The sequence below is a fragment of the Saccopteryx leptura genome, chromosome 6, assembly GCF_036850995.1.
Source record: "Saccopteryx leptura isolate mSacLep1 chromosome 6, mSacLep1_pri_phased_curated, whole genome shotgun sequence".
In the NCBI taxonomy this organism is placed as follows: Eukaryota; Metazoa; Chordata; class Mammalia; order Chiroptera; family Emballonuridae; genus Saccopteryx; species Saccopteryx leptura.
In genome coordinates this window covers 101,781,820-101,801,235 of record NC_089508.1, presented here as the reverse complement: position 1 = coordinate 101,801,235, position 19,416 = coordinate 101,781,820, and the positions used below count along the sequence as shown (strand labels likewise).

The 19,416-nt window shown below is 36.2% G+C and overlaps 1 protein-coding gene across 1 annotated transcript in view; it reads left to right on the top strand.

Annotated features, from left to right (window-relative positions):
- Positions 1–19,416, top strand: part of STRN3 (striatin 3) — a 114,927-nt gene that overhangs the window by 65,493 nt on the left and 30,018 nt on the right. Inside the window, exons 6-7 of the mRNA XM_066341679.1 lie at positions 2,723–2,852; positions 4,621–4,762. Coding sequence (XP_066197776.1) covers positions 2,723–2,852; positions 4,621–4,762 — 272 coding nt within the window. The remainder of the gene's footprint in view (positions 1–2,722; positions 2,853–4,620; positions 4,763–19,416) is intronic.

Here is a 19,416-nt window from a genome sequence, read left to right as displayed (position 1 = left end):
CAAAGTGTCCCTCAATAGATGATTGGATAAAGATGTGGTACAAATATCTTATGGAATACTCAGCCATAAGAAATAGTGACATATTGCCATTTACAGTAACATGGATAGACCTTGATAACATTATACTGAGTGAAATCAGAAAAAGCTAGGAACTGTATGATTTTCACACATAAATGGGATATAAAATTAGACTCATGGACATAGGTAAAAGTTAAGTGGTTATAGGGAGGGACGGAAGTTAAGAGGGACAAATAATACGGTGATGGGAAATGATTTGATTTTTGAGTAAGGGGCACACAACACAATCAGCAGTTCAAATGCTATAGAAATGTTTACCTGAAACCTGTGTACTCATATTGATCAATGTCATTGCATTAAATTTAATTTTCTAAATTATAAAAGATATAAATGCAATTTGGAACAACACGAAAAAGAGAATAAACAAGCCAATTTGAGTCCCAAAATGCCAAAAAAGCTCCTGAGGAATTGGAGGTATCATCTGGAGTCAGCCTTAAATGGGGCTAATAATAGGGAATTGGTTTAAAGTTTATGTAAGAGGCAGTTAGAATCTCAAATCCCTCTTTTATCCCATGCAGCCAGTTGAGCACCCCTTCCCTATCCCAAAGACTGGTGGTATATTTTCTGGTGAAGTTGAACCAGTGATTGCTGCTTTCTTAAGAAATCAAACAACTGTAGGGCCAGTTACTATACTGAAAACAGGATTACATGAACATCTCCAGCTGATCAGTGAGATCCCTTATTCCGCTGTTTGGCTTCTGATAATCTTGGCAGCTGGTCTTAATATCTCTTCCAGGCAGGAGGATGTTGAAATTGAACAGATTAATAGGAGAGACTTAATGAAACTGACAGTTGGGATCTGCCAGTGAAATGATTAGGCCTCTGTCTTACCAGGAAGAGGAAAGCCAGGTGCTTGACAAGCCTCATTCATGTGCACAGTACATTAGTTATCTTTTTTAGTGCCTCTGAAGTATGAACACTCAAGGAAAGACTTTAATATGAAAATCAGTGACCTGAGGAACCAAAAAAAGAAGGAACTCAGAAAAACAGGAAGCAGAGACCTTCAAAATGGTAATTAGTCTTTGAGAGTACAGAGAGAAGATAATACATCCACAAAACAAATAGAATGTTATTTTAAAAGGTTGAATCGGATAAAAAAAAGAGCTAATAGAAATTAAAGAATGTGATAGAAGCAGTTTCTTTGTAAAACTTGGAAGATAAGGTTGAAGGACTCTCCCAGAAAATGGGAAAAGAGAAAATAGGACTGAAAAACTAGGAAATTTCAAAGATTACTCCAAGAGAGCCAGCGTCAGCTTAGGAGTTTCAAAAAGAAGTATTGTAAAAAAGTATTGAAAAGATTATTAAGGTAGTAATAAAGAAAGTTTTCTGGAATATATTTACGGACTGTTTTTCCCAGGATTTTTTTTTTCTGTATAGAAAGAATTTTCCCCAAGTTCATTATAAAATTAATGGGGGGAAAAATCCATACAAAGTCCATCATCATGAACATGAAAAAGGAAACATTTCAAAAGAAATGGTGTGTTAGCATGCAAGTAGAATCAAGTTTCAGGCCCATCACAGTCTATGGTTGCTTTAATTTTTATTTTTCTAAAGACCAGTGATGTCCAGTATCTGTTTATGCCATCTACATATCTTTTGGTAGTGTCCATTTGAATAATTTCCCTGTTTTTATTGTTTTATTTGTTATAGTTGAGATTTAAGTGTTCTTTGTATATATATTCTGGACACAAGTCCATCATCAAATATGTGACTTTCAGATACTTTCTCCCAATCTGTGGCTTCTTTTAAAATTCTCTAACATTGTCTTTCAAAGAGCAACTTTTTAATTTTGGAAGTCTGATTCATTAATTCTGTATTTTATGGATTGTGCTCTGTTTGACTTTTAAAACCATAAACATGTATTTCTGTGATGAAATACAATTTTAAAACCTAAAATGTGAGTTCTCACTTCAGAAACAGAAGTTTCTACCCAAGGGATAGCAGCACTTAATTTATCAAAGTTCACTACAGCAATTTCTGAAATAATGTCATTTTCTTCAGTGTTGTTTTGGTATAACGTTGATGTGATGGCTGTAGAAACTTAGCTCTTGTTTATATCAATTCACCTTGACAGAATTGATTTCTCTGGTTTCATACTTTTAATCCTTTAAAGTCAAAGAAACTGTCAGTGACATCAAGTGAGGACTTACTACTATATATTCTATTTTTTGTTGTCAAATATTTCATTTGTTTTTCATTTAATCCCCAAATATTAAACATTTCATAAATGCTGAGCTGAAAAGTGTGTGTCTTATTGTTGTGGTAGGTTTGTGTTTGTTTTTACTAATTTGCATTTGGAAACACCACCTCTTTTTCAATTAAATTTTTATACAGGTTCTTGAACAATGAACTGGATTAGTTGCTTGCTTATGATGGCTTTATTTTGAGAAATAATAGCACATTTGAATGTTTAATGATGCAGGATTTTATTTTGACACAATTAAAATATTTTGGACAATAAACATTGGAGAAACTCAACAGAGACCAATCACTTTTATTTTCTTGAGTAAAATATTTAGGCAATAAATTGTAAATAGATTGTCATTTCCTCACTACCTTTAAGTACTGTTTTAAGATAGAAACTAGAAAGAAGTATTAGAAATAACCACTGGAATATTTGGATTCATCTTTTACCCTCTTATAGGCCTTCTGGTGATGTTCTTGAGACATTCAATTTCTTAGAAAATGCTGATGACAGTGATGAAGAAGAGGAAAATGACATGATTGAAGGCATCCCAGAGGGAAAAGACAAACATCGGATAAATAAACACAAAGTAGGAACTCGGTTTTCTTATTAGCTAAAATATATATTCTCATGTATTTCAAATAGAAAATTTTGGGATGTCTTAAGTTAAATTGGGAGTAATCATTAAGTATTTTGACATGACACTTGAAAATTTTATATATCAGTTCTTACTGAGTTACCCACATATAGAACTCGTTCACTGCATTGGCCACTAAAATGGCAAGAAAGGTTTGTTTCTATAAACTAGTCCAGTAGTTTGAAACATTTTTTTAAAAAGCAGCGCTCTCTTTACTTCTCCCACAATTAAGAATCACTACTGTAGTTTTTGTCTTTATGTACAGTAAAGAGGTGATAAATTAACTGAAGCTTCAGTGGGTATACTCCCACCTTGGGTGAGAGAGTAAACTATAAATTTGTCAACATTTCATTCTTTGGTAAGGACTAATAATTTACTTATGCTCATAACCTAACAAACAGGTGTTTTTTTTTAAAAAAAAAAAAAGATTTTATTTATTGGTTTTTGGGAGGGGATAGGGAGAGAGAGAAAGGGGAAGGGAGGAGTGGGAAGCATCAACTCATAGTTGCTTCTCCTGTGTACCTTGACCCAGCAAGCCCAGGTTTTGAACCAGTGACCTCAGTGTTCCAGGTCAGTGCTTTATCCACTGTGCCACCACAGGTGAGGCCATTTATCTGTTTTAGTGGTGATGTGGATTAGCTATAGGAGCAAAAGTAATTTGGGCAATCCATTTGTGAATTATTGTAGTAGTGTACAGTATTTCAATCAATATGTATAAAAAAAGTGGATAGATTCAGTTGTAGTTCTTTGGGATGTTACAGTGATATGGGTAAAATGCCAGTGTTCCTCAAAAGTTTTGAGTGTATAAAAGCAGTTTTAACCTTTTTTGTCACATTTTATGTCTGTAACATATTCAGTGTATGTGATATGAGTGAATAGACTCTTTTTTGGGGGTTTTTTTTTTGGTTGTTGTTTTTGGTTCTTTGTTCTTGGAGATCAAGCACTATGATAATTAACATAGCTATTGACTTATATTAGTTAATATACTTTTTAGCTGCACCTTTTATATATAAGTCATGGACTACATACACAGTTCAAAGAGAGTGAATGAGTCTTTAAAAGGGTACCTGAGAATATATTATAGGGTTATTATTCTTGGTCATTAATTTTTTTTTTTTACTTTTTTTCCAAAGTTAGAAGTGGGGAGGCAGTCAGACAGACTCCTACATGTGCTTGACCGGTATCCACACAGCATGCCCACCAGGGGGCAATGCTCTGCCCTTCTGGGGCGTTACTCCACTGTAGTCGGAGCCACTCTAGCACTTGAGGTGGAGGCCATGGAGCCATCCTCAGCGCCCAAGGCAGCTTTGCTCCAATGGAGCCTTGGCTGCAGGAAGGGAAGAGAGAGAAGCCAGGAAGGAGCTGGGGAAGGGTATAGAGAAACAGATGGGTGATTCTCCTGTGTGCCCTGGCTGGAAATCAAACCCGGAACTTCCACATACCTGGCCAGTGCTCTACTGCTGAGCTAACTGGCCAGGGCCCTTGATCATTAACATTTTAATCATTTTTACTACAACATTACTTGCATCAGGTCTTACAGTGGTCTTCACACAGCACTATTCAAAACCATTTATCAAGGGTATAATTTGGGATTGATGAACTACACGGAAAATCTAATATTTTGTACCTAGGTGATCTAAAAATGGGAGTGCAAATGTAAAGATAATTTTGTGAAAACATGAACCTTTTAAAATAAATCATGGCTTATGTTCCTTTACAGATAGGTAATGAAGGTTTAGCTGCTGACCTAACTGATGATCCCGATACTGAGGAAGCACTGAAAGAATTTGATTTTTTAGTGACTGCTGAAGATGGTGAAGGAGCAGGAGAAGCACGGAGTTCAGGGGATGGCACCGAATGGGGTAAGGTCATAAAAAATTATGGGGGTGAGAGAAACTATGGGGGATATATTACTATTAAATATTATATGTGAAATGTGTGAATCTGAATGTAAGGTAGTGGCAGTTAAACTGAGAGCAAGGGGAAGTGGATTGAATGATTTGCCACAATTTATTTAGATTAGGTGGCTAAACTTTCATATATATGGCTTTTGGTGGATTTTGATTTTTGAAATTTGTCTTGATTTAAAGTTGAAACATTAGCAAACTTAGACATTCAATTTCTTTCTCTTAGCAGATTTAAAAGCAGAAGCATGTATATACAGTTATTAAAATTCCCATTATTTAATTTGGTATAAATTTCAAGAAGACTTAACTCTTTCAGTTTGCCTGTATAGTGTTATCTGACTTATTTCTAGGAAGTAATAAAGCTACTAATCTTGAATTACAGCGCTATGTTCAACAAGATTTAGTGAAGGTATTAAAGTTTATTGCTTATAATATTCAGTGTGCAAATATTAGGGCCTAGACTTTGGAAGTGATACCTAATACTAATAAATAATCCAGGGAGAAAGGGAGAAAACACAGTTCTGTTTATATAGTGTTAGAAACCCCATTAGAAATCAAATAAAAGTATAAAAAATATTTTAAGAGACTAGCTGAGGACCACTGTGTTGTTCCTATTAAATATATTCATTTAATCATATTTTAATATAATGTTATCTGATATTTGGAACTCTAATTGCGTTTACACAGCTTTAATTAGAGAAGGTTATTAAGGACCTTAACATATTTCACATGGAGACCAAACTTGCTTAATAACGAGAAAGGAATAATCACAGGATTTCTAAACACTAGTTTGGTGATAGGAAACGTATTTGGATTTTTACAGTGCCTCATTTATGTATTGAAACTGAATATTGTTAATAGAAGAGACAAAACCTAAGTAATAGATTTATTGACAATCCTAATACAAATTGAGTACTTAAAAGATCTGAATTTTGCCCTGGCCTGTTGGCTCAGTGGTAGAGCGTCAGCCTGGTGTGTGGATGTCCCAGGTTTGATTCCTGATCAGGGCAATCTTCCACCCTTCCCCTTCTTCTTACTCTCTCTCCCCCCCTCCCACAGCCAAGGCTCCATTGGAGCAAAGTTGGCCCGGGTGCTGAGGATGGCTCCATGGCCTCTGCCTCAGGCGCTAGAATGACTCCGGTTGCAGCGGAGCATTAGCCCCAGATGGACAGAGCATCGCCCCCTGTTGGGCGTCCCGGGTGGATCCTGGTTGGGCACATGCAGGAGTCTGTCTCTGCCTCCCCAATTCTCACTTCAGAAAAAATACAAAACAAGATCTGAATTTTGTTACCAGCTTTCTCATTACTTATGATCCTTAAGTATTGTCTTTAGACCTTCACTTTTAAGTGGAGGGACAAAAAGAGACACATTAATTGAAAATATGAAAAAACTCAAGTTACCTTCTAGACTTGAATATACATTTTGTACTTATTTGAAAATGGCTATAATTCTAGAAATTTACTCTTACTAAGAATTAGCTTTGATCAGGAGAAACTATAGAAGTATCTAGGCTTTCTGTGCAATCCACTGAATGTTGGAAATAATTTTTTTAATTCTTTCTATACTATTGTTTGTGGGTTTTTGATTAATATCGTAATTATATAAATATATTTAAATTATATAAATATATAATTATTCTGAAACCTATGTATGTTTTAGATTTAGAACCTATATCTACATGTGATGAAGAAAATTAAAAATCATCTATAATGCTACTATGTAGAGAGAACCATAAATAACATTTATATATAAACATATGTATGTTTATTTAACAAAGGATTTTGCTATGTGCTGATTTTTAGCCCACATTTTTCACTTAACATGCTGTTCTTCTGTAGAATCATTTTTGTAATCGATGTATAATGTTCTCTCAATATATTTAACCAGGGCTTTGCTGATATACTTTTAGATTATTTTTATTTTTAAAAATGATCAAAAGCAGTTTTTGAACATTTGTATAGCTAAGTCTTGACACATATCCATTCCTGTTTCTTTTGCCTAAAATTTCTGGAAGTTTAACTGCCAGTCAAAAGAATATACAAAAATTTTAGGAATTTTTTTTTGAGAGAGACAGAAGAGGGGAGAGGGAGTTAGAAGCATCAACTTGTAGTTGCTTTCACTTTAAATGGCATTTGTTTTTTAAATAAAAGTACTACATGTTGTGTACAATTGATTGGTTGTTCTGTCCAAAGACTTTATGACTTTAGAGTAGAGCTAAGAGAGGACCTAATTAATGAATGACAAATGTCAATACATTATTTACTTTTACTAATAATATTTGAGAGTGACCTGAATCTCTTTGTGTAAGTGGAAGTAACTGACAAAGTCTCTTCCTTCCAGATGAGACTGAAACACCTTTAAAGCACTTAAAATTCTTGATAAAGAGGACTCTTAAGAACAAAATGGTTCAACTGGTTTCTTTCCTTAAGAACTGAAAACTGTCATAGAATCTATATATTGGTTTTAAATTTATCATTTCTACTCAAGTGTCATATTTTGTTTTTGCAAAACAACGTGGATGAATATACAAGCACTCCTTTATATTTAATTCATTTACTTAAAGTTTGAATTTACTTATAAATTGAAAGATGGTAGTTTTCAGGTTTAAGTTATTGGGTAGAGGATACTAGCTCTAGTTTTGAACTCTTTTATCCTATGAAACATTGCTTTTTAGAAGCTTTTTTTTAGAGAGAAACAGGAAGGGAGAGAGATGAGAAGCATCAAATTATAGTTGAGTCACTTTTTAGTTCAATGATTGCTTCTCATATGTGCCTGAACTGGGGATTCTAGCTGAGTGGGTGACTCCTTGCTCAAGCCAGAGACTTTGGGCTTCAAGCCAGTGACCATGGCATTATGTTGGTGATCCCATGCTCAAGCCAGTGAGCCTATATATTCAAGCCACATGAGCCTGTGCTCAAGCCAGTGATCTTGGAGTTTTGAACCTGGGACCTCAGCGTCCCAGGTTGATGCTCTATCCACTGTGCCACCACTGGTCAGACTTAGAAAGTTTTTGAATCCTGCTTTTCTTTGTAATCTGTGTCAGGTAGTCTAAATTTCATTTTAGTGGTTTTTATAGTTTTTCTCACAGTCACAAATATTGGTGGACATTTCTAATTTTACTATTTCTGTCATGAAGACTAGACATTTTAAGGACATTTGGTTATTTTCTTCTACACTATTAAACTGATTTGTGGAAATTTATAGAACTACAAAATGCAATTAGTACCTTATAATTGTATTTGTTTATTTATATATTTTTTAATTGAATTCATTGAGTTGACATTGGTTAATAAAATTATATAGGTTTCAGGTCTACAATTCTATAATCCATCTTCTGTATATTGTCTTGTGTGTTCACCACCCCAAGTCAAGTCTCCTTCCATCTCCATTTATCCCCCTTTACCCTCTTCTACCTCCCCCCACTCCCCTTTCCCTCTGGTAATCATTATATTGTTGTCTGTGTCTGTGAGGTTTTTTCTTTGTTTAATCCCATCCCCTCTGACAGCTGTCAGTGTGTTCTCTTTATCTGTTTTATTAGTTTACTTTGTTTATTAGATTCCACATTCAAGTGAAATCATATGTACTTGTCTTTCTCTGACTGGCTTATTTCACTTAGCATAATACTCTCCAGGTCCATCCATGCTGTCACATAAGGTAAGATTTCCTTCTTTTTTATGGCTGAGTAGTATTCCATTGTATAAATGTACCACAGCTTTTTTCTGATCTACTCATCTATTAATGAGTACTTGGACTGCTTCCAAATCTTGGCTGTTATAAATAACACTGCAGTGAACATAGGGGTGCAAATATTCTTTTCAATTAGTGTTTTGGGTTTCTTTGGATATATTCCAAAAGTAGAATTGCTGGGTCATAAGGCATTTCCATTTTTAATTTTTGAGGAAACTCTATTCTGTTTTCCGCAGTGGCTGCACCAGTCTGCATTCCTATCAGTAGTATACAAGAGTTCCCTTTTCTCCACATCCTTGTCAATACTTGTTGTTTGTTTATTTATTGATGATACCCATTCTGACAGGTTTTATGATCTTGTTGAATTGCTTCGTCATCATATAGTGTCTTCTGTTGTCTCTTACTGTAGCCCTTGTTTTAAAGTCTTATCTTGTCAGATATAATTATTGCTACCCCAGCATTTCCTTTCCATTTGCATGCAATATTTTTTCCATCCCTTTATTTTTAGGCTCTGTGTTTCTTTCATTCTGAGGTAGGTCTCTTGTAGACCTCATATATATGGGTCTTGTTTTTTTATTCATTCAGCTTATCCATCCCTATATCTTTTGATTAGAGCTCTTAAGCCATTTATATTTAAAGTGATTATTGATAGGTATGTATTTATTGCCATTTTATTTTTTTAACTATGTTCCTGTTTTTTCCTTCTCCTTCTCAAAGACCCTTTAGCATTTCTTGTAATAATAGTTTGGTAGTAACAAATTTCTTTAGAATTTTCTTGTCTGAAAGCTCTTTATTTCACCTTCAATTTTAAATGATAGCCTTGCTAGGTAAGATAGTCATGGTTATAGGTTCTTGGCTTTTCATCACTTTGATATTTCAAGCCAATCCTTTCTGGCCTGAAATTTTTCTGTTAAGATATCATCTGATAGCCTTATGGGAACTCCTTTGTAGGTAGCTAACTGCTTGTAAGATTTTCTCTGTAGGCCTTGGCTGGTTGGCGCAGTGGTAGAGCATCCACCTGGCTTGTGGATATCCTGGGATCGATTCCAGTTAGGGCACACAGAGGAGTGACTATCTGCTTCTCCACCTCTCCTCTTCCCCTTCTGCATTCTCTCTCTCTTCTCTTCCTGCATCCATGGTTCAGTTGGTTCGAATGCATCATCCCCAGGTGCTGGCTTGTGGAGCCTCTGCCTCAGGTGGTAAAAAATACCTCCTCGATTGTGAACATGGCCCCAGATGGGCAGAGCATCAGCCCCAGACCGGGCTTGCTGGGTAGATCCTGGTCGGAGCGCATGTGGGAGTCTATTTCCCCTCTTTGCACTTGGAAAAGAAGGGGAAAACTGGCTGGGCAGTGGTGCAGTGGATAGAGTGTCAGACTGGGATGCGGAGGACCTCAAGACCCCGAGGTCGTCAGCTTGAGCGTGAGCTCATCTGGTTTGAGCAAGGCTCACCAGCTTGGACCCAAGGTCACTGGCTTGAGCAAGGGGTTACTTGGTCTGCTGAAGGCCTGCGGTCAAGGCACATATGAGAAAGCAATCAATGAACAACTAGGGTGTTGCAAGGAAAAGAAGGGGAAAAAATTTCTCTTTGTCTCTAACCTTTCCCGTTTTATTTTATTTATTTATTTATTTATTTTTATTTATTTTTTTTTTTTTTAATTTTTCTGAGGTTGGAAATGGGGAGGCAGTCAGACAGACTCCCACATGCGCCCGACCGGGATCCACCCGGCATGCCCACCAGGGGGTGATGCTCTGCCCATCTGGGGCATCGCTCTGCCGCAACCAGAGCCATTCTAGCGCCTGAGGCAGAGGCCACAGAGCCATCCTCAGCGCCTGGGCAAACTTTGCTCCAATGGAGCCTTGGCTGCGGGAGGGGAAGAGAGAGACAGAGAGGAAGGAGAGGGGGAGGGGTGGAGAAGCAGATGGGAGCTCCTCCTGTGTGCCCTGGCTGGGAATCGAACCCGGGACTCCTGCACACCAGGCCAACGCTCTACCACTGAGCCAACCAGCCAGGGCCTCTTTCCCATTTTAAATATGATGTGTCTTGGTGTGGGCCTTTTTGGGTCCATCTGGTTTGGGACTCTGCACAGAATTCCTGGACTTGTGTGCCTTTTTCCTTCACCAGGCTAGGGAAGTTTTCAGTCATTATTTCTTCAAATAGGTTCTCAATCCCTTGCTCTCTCTCTTCTTCTGGTACTCCTGTATATAGTGCAGATGTTGTCATGTTTTCCCAAAGGTTCCTTAAAGTATTCTCATTTTTTAAAAATTCTTTTTCTTTATTGATGCTGATTGGGTATTTTCTGCTACCTTGTCTTCCATATCACTGATTTGATCCTCTGCTTCATCCAACCTACTGTTTATATTTTGCAATATATTTTTTATGTCAGAAACTTATTCTTCATTTCTGATTAGTCTTTTATTATGGTTTCTTTGTCTTTTATCATGCTGTTGTAGTTCTCACTAAGCTCCTTGAGTAGTATCCTTATAATCTTTTTTTTTTTAAAACTCTATAACTAATAACTTGCCTCCAGTTTCATTTAGCTGTTTTTCTGGAGAGTTCTCCTTTTCTTTCATTTTGGGCGTGTTTCTTTGTCTCCACATTTTGGCCACCTCTTTGTGTTTGTATCCTGTGTATTAGGTAGATCTGCTATATTTCTCATTTGTGGCAGGGTGGCTTTATGTAGTGGGGTGCAGTGGCACAGTCTCCTTGATCATCTGAGTTGGCACCAGGAATGTCCCTTGTGTGGGTTATGTGGGCCCTCCTGTTATAATTGAGTCTTGATTGATATTGGCCTGTACATGCATGGTGTCGACTCCCAGGGTGGCTGACTGTGAGGATCAACCCCAGCCACAGATACGGAATCCTGTGCAGGTGCTGACCTCACAAAATGGAGTTTGCCCCAGCAGGAACTGGTGCTTGTTGAAGTCTCCCTTTGGTTTTGCCACTTGTGAAGCTAATTGGATCCTGCTCTGATGTTGTCTGAAGTTGACCACTGGGTCTTGGTTCTGCAGCCTCTTGGGAGGAGGAACTATACTGCAGGTTGATGTCAGACACTGCCTGTGACTGGCCCTGAGCAACCTGCTTGTAGCTAGCTACAAAGCAATCCACATATTATGGCTGCCTCTGCTGGGGCTGGGTACATACAAGAAGGGCCAAGCTGCACGCCAAGGCCAGCTTTTATCGGCACGGGGACACATCAGCTAAAGTCCCAAGGTACCCTGTGCCCTGTCTCCTCCTGCTGGGTGCCTATTAGACTTAGTCACTGAAAGAGCCTCTGGGTGATACTCAGGTTGCTTGAGGTAGGTTTCCATTGAGTCACCGGATAAGGGCAAGTGATGTTCACCAGATTGATAATGGTTCAAACTCGGTGCCAGTGCTGGCTTTGAGGCCATTTAGCAAATGTCTCAGAGTGTGCCAAGTGTAGTTGCTTTCTGCTTGGTGTTTGCACACCTTTGTGGTAGGGCAGGATCTCAGGGAGTCATCAAAGTAAGGCAAGAAGAGTTTATGAGGCCCAAACAGACCAAGATTTGACTATGTGAAGGGAGGGCTCACACCTGTTTGTTGTATGAGGTAAAATGGCTCTTGTTTCAGAGCCACACGGTTCAGTCTGAGGCTGGGCTGTTGTATTTCCACAGGCTGATGCTCTCTCAGTAGGGGGAGTGCTCCACTCAAGAAAGATAGTGTGGGAGAGTGAGTCAGCTCAGGGATCCTGGGGGCTGTTCCTTAGCTCTCTTTCCAGAGGCGCAACCCCAAACTCTCCTCCTGTGACTTGAGACTGCTCTGCCCTTCCTCTGCTGGAGCCCAGGGTGAATGGCCACAATAATCAGTTGATTATTCAGGATGACTGTTCCATAATTTAGTTGTAAGTCCAGTTTGGTCCTGGGAGGAGGTGAATGTAACTTCCACCCACTCCATTGCTATCTTGGATCCACCTTATTAACATCTGTATTTAAATATAAGTACTAAATATTTGCATAAAGTAATACTAGTTACAAATTTATGCTACATTAAGTAGACTTATATAATTCTTCTGTTTTCATAGTTAGAATTACCCTAGCAGGTTTTGAGTTGCCATGTGTCCATTTTTTTGTGATTATTTGTGTTTCCTTTTAAACAAAAATGTTGCCATTACTGCTTCAGCCTCATTTCTTGGTATTTTTTTTCCTGTAGATTTTTTTTTTGTCTTTAAGCTCATCCTTTTTTGTTCTTTTGCTTTTTCACACTGCTATATTTTGCTGCTCTAGTTAGAACCATTCACAGCTTTATTTTTTCTACAAAGATCTTTTTAAAAACTCTTTGGCTATCTTATTAAATTTTTCTCTCCTAATTTCCTATATAAAGTATATCCCACTTTGTTTTTTAAATTGATTTTTTTGAGTTTTAGAAAGTATTTGCTGAAAATGTACCCAGTTCTCTTGCTTTAAGTAGTCACTTAAAAGTAAGAATTGTTAGCTTGATTACCAAGGGGATACGGGTTAGGGGATTGGGAGACTGGTAAAAAAGGTGAAGGGATTAAGAAGTACTGATTGGTAGTTACAAAATAGTCATGGAGATGGAGAGTACAGCATAAGGATATAGTCAATAATATTGTAATAACTATTTATTGTGGGTACTGGAAATATTGGGGGGTGGGGGGACTTTGTAAACTATATGATTTTCTAAACTGCTGTACATCTGAAACTAATACAAAATAATAGTGAGTGTAAACTATAATTGAAAAATAAAATTAAGAAAATATTTCTAAAGAATTGTTAGCTTTAATAGGAGTGCAAATGATTAAGTCTTTAGATCACATTTTTTTCTTAAGTATTTAATAAGTTGATACTGATTTCTGATATAGCATAGTTTTCAGGAAATTTCATGATTAGATACATGGAAAGTGAAATTTCTCTTTACCTCAGTATTATAATGTATTACAAATAGTATTATAATTTGTAGGTTTGACAATCTTACAAATAAATTTCAGTCCTCAACAATCTCATTTCAAGTAATTCAGGTTGGAAGATTAATTTAAAGCTTTGTACTTGGCTTTTTACATACTGACTACCTTAAAATTATAGGTATATCTATAAGGGAAAAAGTATTAAGCAGTTGTAGTAGGAAAGACTCAAGGGTACAGTAACAGTTTAATTTCTATGTGCCATTAAAAATATGAGAGTGGGACCCTGGCCGGTTGGCTCAGCGATAGAGCGTCGGCCGGGCGTGCGGGGGACCCGGGTTCGATTCCCGGCCAGGGCACATAGGAGAAGCGCCCATTTGCTTCTCCACCCCCCCTCCTTCCTCTCTTTCTCTTCCCCTCCCGCTGGGGATGGCTCCTTGGCCTCTGCCCCAGGCGCTAGAGTGGCTCTGGTCGCAACAGAGCGATGCCCCGGAGGAGCAGAGCATCGCCCCCTGGTGGGCAGAGCGTCGCCCCTGGTGGGCGTGCTGGGTGGATCCCGGTCGGGCGCATGCGGGAGTCTGTCTGACTGTCTCTCCCCGTTTCCAGCTTCAGAAAAAAAAAAAAAATGAGAGTGGGCCCTGGCCGGTTGGCTCAGTGGTAGAGCATCGGCCTGGCGTGCAGGAGTCCCGGGTTTGATTCCCGGCCAGGGCACACAGGAGAGGCGCCCATCTGCCTCTCCACCCCTCCCTCCTCTCCTTCCTCCCTGTTTCTCTGCCCCTCCCGCAGCCAGGGCTCCATTGGAGCAAAGATGGCCCAGGCACTGAGGATGGCTCTGTGGCCTCTGCCTCAGGTGCTAGGATGGCTCTGGATGCAACAGAGTGATGCCCCCTGGTGGGCATGCCGGGTGGATCCCGGTTGGGCACATGCGGAAGTCTGTCTGACTACCTCCCCGTTTCCAGCTTCGGAAAAATGCAAAAAAAAAAAAAAAAAAAAAAAAAATATATATATATATATATATATATATATATGAGAGTGTCTTAAGTTTACTATGTATAGCAGTCTGTAAGGAAAAAAAGGCTTTATTAAAAAATATATGTGTACTGTATAGCTTAAGTTAGTGTGGCCTAGGGGTTTTTTTAAGACTTACAAACTAGAATATAATGAATTATTGAAAATTTAACAAATAAATTTCCCCCAAAATCTCACTGTCCTGTCAGTCTTATTGATTTACTTAACCTATGTATTTTGGTATCATTTTTATTTAATAACAGGGTTATATACACTGCAAGTTGTTATTCTGTAACAGGATGTTAAACTTCCTAATAACATGACTGTTTTAAAAGTAGAGGAAGGAGAACTCTTAATACCTAAAGTAGTTCTAATAGACTTATTTTTATACTGCTTTTTAATGTTTTTCTCTGATTTGCTATAGAGTAAATTTTATCCATGCATAAGTCTTTACCTAAAATAAATATGGATTTGTTATATTTAGCTGTAATAGCTTATGTGTCCGCTTTAGCAGATGCACAGCAACATGTATTTTCACTTTTCATGCTTGTTGCTGCTTTTATTTACCCTAAAAAAATCAGCTATAAAAAATTGTTCAGTGGAATTCAAGGGTTTTGTTTGTAGATCAATGAAAGAAGGTAATGAGATGTTGAACAGTGTGGGGTAGAGGTAGCAATTCTCTGTATGCCTTTTAGGGATTATTTGAGACACTGTATTTTGGAACTATATATAAGTATTTATTGGACTAGAATGCCTCTCCATTAGTACAATTATCTTGTGCATTGCAGAATCAGTGTGACCGAAAAATGCATGAATATTTTCACCAGTAAAATGACACTGACTTTTCCAGCTTGCTCTTTGGAGTAGTTCGCATGTAATTCATTCATTTGCTTTTATGATGCCAGCTGAATAATTTTTATTAACATTTTTATAAAAATGCAATGATCTGTTTTTTGTAACATTAGAGTTCTAATATCAGTTCATAGAAAGAATATCAGTTATTGAAAGAAAACCTTCAATTTGTGATTCATAGAAATAAAACACCATGTAATTGTTACTAGTCTTAAATGTTTAGAAATTTTGAGTTGGGCATTTAGAGTTTGAGCTATGAATACCAAAACCGAGACTGCACCTTTAAAGTATTTTGAGTATATGCTGTTAGTACATTTTTATTATGATTATATAAAGCTATAAAAGTTTACTGCCAACTGCTGATTTTTTTTCTTTTAATATGTTGAATGTAGATAAAGATGACTTCTTCCCAGCTACCGAGGTTTGGGATGTAGACTAGGGACTAATAAAAATAAGGTGAAGAAACAGTACAAGAGGGGAAAAGGGGTGAAGAGTAAGTGAGAATCTGTTATAATTTTTGTATACCAGTCTCTGAGGAAAAGTATCTTCAATTTTGTGTGTGTGTGTGTGTGTGTGTGTGTGTGTGTGTGTGTACTTTTTCTGTTTCATAAAGGGGACAGCTAACTTTAAACTTTGTTGTATAATTGAAATTTATTTGAGTATAATTTAGGATGTGTTATTGATCAAGTGAAAAATCATTTTAAATATGTGGATAAGGATAAAGGAAAGATTCCAAGGGTATTTTTGTTTTGTTTTGTTTTGTTTTGTTTTGTTTTGTTTGTGTAAGTTTTAAAGTTTTTACCAAATTGTAACACAATAGCCTTGAAATTTAATAGAAATCTGTTCAAAATGGAGAAAGTACAAATTTCTTTACTTTTGTTACATAGGGATTATAACTATGACAAACTTGTAGCCAGGCTACATTTCTTAGTTTGGGAATCCTGAAATACAGTGAATAAGAAAACCCTTTCTATAATTTCTGCTTCCTGGCCTTAATTGAACCACAAACAACAGCTAAAATAAAAGATCTCTTTGGGGTGGTATTTTGTGGCCCCTCTGGTTGTAGAAGGCTAGAGGGAGGAGAGAGTAATGGTCGCAGTAGGATTTGTTTGGTCAATAGCCGAGTGTCTTTTGTTGCCTTGATGGGTTTTTCAATATGTGTATCCTGACTACTGTACTGTAAAAGTCTAAGTTTAACCATAATACCTCTCAAAGAAGTAATTTATTTTCATTTTGTGACTCATATTTAAAAACTGCCACATGAAAAATATATTCAGACTTGTGTATATTAAATGAGAAACTTGAAGCTTATTTTGGGGAATCTTTATTTTAAACTGACTGTTGATTCCTGCTAGTATAATTTTTTTTTCCTGCTAGTTTAAATTTTTTTTTTAACTAACAAAGAGAAAACAGTGGATGACAAAGGCAAAAGCCATATAGACTTTCATATTCATTTCTCTAATGATAAATTAGTAAAATGGCAGGTGTAATGGAAAATGTTGTAAATATCCTTCAGTAAAGCATTTTCTCAATGGTTTAATTTATAGTGGAAGCTCATAAGTGGAGTTTTGCGGATTTATATGTTTTTTTGTCTTTCATAACTTCTTGCTAATTTATATTATTGCATGTAAATAAAAATTATTCTCTAAGAAATTTCAGACTTTATGGTGAACTGTGAACTGCTTATTTTAAAACATTTAGTGCTAGGCAGGGGTTGTGTTCAGCTTAACATCACTTAAATTTTATGCATGTTGAGTATAAAAGTACTTTTGCATGATTCACCATTTTAGTATAGATACAGTGGCATTAAAATTCTAGGGTTTAAGACTTTTCTGAAAGAAATGAAGTAATTTTTTTCCTACTTTTTCCAAGTTAGAGGAGGGAAGATAGACAGACTCCTCCGTGTCCCCCCGACCGGGATCTACCCAGCGACCCCTTCCTGGGGCTGATACTCGGCTCATCTCCAGCCATGCTCGCAGCTGAGCTATTTTTAGTGCCTGAGGTAGAGGCTCCACCTAGCCATCCTCAGTGCCTGGGCGGATGCACTCAAACCAACTGAGCCATCATGGCGGGAGAAGGTGGAGAAACAAATGGTTGCTTCTCCTGTGTGCCCTGACCAGGAATGGAATCAGGGACATCCACATACAAGGCCGATGCTCTATACCACTGAACCAACCGGCCAGGGCTGAAGTTGTTTATTTAATAATACATTATTTATTTTATGTATTATTCATAAACTGACTTACATGCTGAAGGTTTCTTTAGAAAATATTAGATAATGTTGCTTTTTATTTAAAATACCCCCTTATTTCCTGATAGACTATAATTAAATCTTTGCCTTTGTGAAGTTTAGGAATAAGATATATGTCAACTTAAAGTATTTTTGTTGTAGGTTTTAAAGTTTCCTAAAGAATTTTTTTATTAAAAAAACATACCTGTTTAAGAAATACTAGAAACAGATAAACTAAACTAAATAGAAAATTCTTATAAAATTTTAATTTAATTAATTTTCCTTTATAGGATTATATATAATATATAAAGTTTTGTTATTGTTAAGGAAGCATTATTTTAATGTAAATAAATGTTCCTCTGTATAATGTTTTCAGATGTCTTTTAAAGAAGCTACCTAGTTGTCAAACACAGTATTAGAATATAATCTATGAAATGGGTCAAAGAGAATTGCTGTGATTAAGTCAGGAGCTGGGAAACTGAGGTGCCATACTCTGAGGCTCTTGTGTCTCGGTATGATTTTATTACCCAGATGTGTACTATATTGTTCAGCCTGCCCTCTGTAATTCTGATTTTGTATGTTTTTCCAAAACATTAACTGACTTTGCTTAATATAATCATAAAGATAACATATACTTGTTATTCAGACAATGCAAGAAATACATAGAAACATAAAGAAAAAGTCAAAATCTCTTGTAGTTTTACTACTTAGAGATTAGTATTTGACATGATATATATCCTTCTTGTTTTTTGTAAGTGTGCTTATACATAAACCTTCTTTTTAATTTTTTTCAACAAAAATATTTTTCACTCATTTTTAAATTTTATATTTATCTTAAATAAAATACAATTTTAGTGGTTACATAGCATTGCATTTTGTTGATACAGCCGAGCATCCATTAAATCTTTAGACTGTTTCTCATATTTAATCTTTTTCTAAACATCAGTGTCTTAAGGTTACCTGTTTACATAGATATAAAGATGAAATTCCCCCCCCCCCCCCCAAAAAAAAGATGAAATTTCCAGCAAAATGTCTCAGGAATGAATTAGGAAATAATATACTTTTTTTTTTACACTATCTTTGTGAGTTTAGATAAATAAAAACTTTTTCCTCTTGAATATAGTTTAGTAAGAAAATATTAGCTTTGAATATCTGATACAGAGATAAAACTTAAGGAAATTAAAAAAAATTAGTTGATGGATTATAAACTTCAAATTGTTTTAATTCACAGTTTCACATGAAAATATAATTCATAAATTTTCTTAGCATTTTTATTTATCTTTGTGTCATTATTCTAATATTTTCCCAGATGTAGCTTTGTATAAGTTAGAATAATTCATAAACTGTAGCCTTTTTATTTTCTTTTTTCTTTATTTCAAAAGGTAATGAATTGTAACACTTGAGTTTCATAGATTTTTTTTTTCCAGCTTCTTAGAGGAAAGAAAATTACTTGCTAGCTTTACCATAAGGAACTAACAGATATAATTCATTCTAAATACCCGGTTTTTAATGGAAAGAAAAAAGTGGTCAGAGTGTCAATTTTTTAACTTTGTAAAGACTTAGCCATGATTTGACTTTTAAATAGAAAGTCTTCTAAAATCAAGAGCTAAGCAGCTACCATTTATCTTCTAACTGTTCATTCTACTCCACCCTTCTTTTTTTCTACCTGAGGCAAAAGAAAGTGACTTAAAAGTGACAACCTTGCCTTGGATTATAGATACAATTCAGTATTAATTTATTTTATTATACTCAGGTGTTGTAATTTATCTTTTATTTAATTAATGTTTGTCTTCAGCTATGCCCTTTGATGTTTTTATAATTTATTACAATTATACCATTACAATTTTCTTATTGCTAACAACGCTTCAAACTTTTTATTTTTGTTACATTTATATAGGATATTGGATTCATTTATTTTGTTTGTTTGTTTGTTTTTGTATTTTTCTGAAGTGA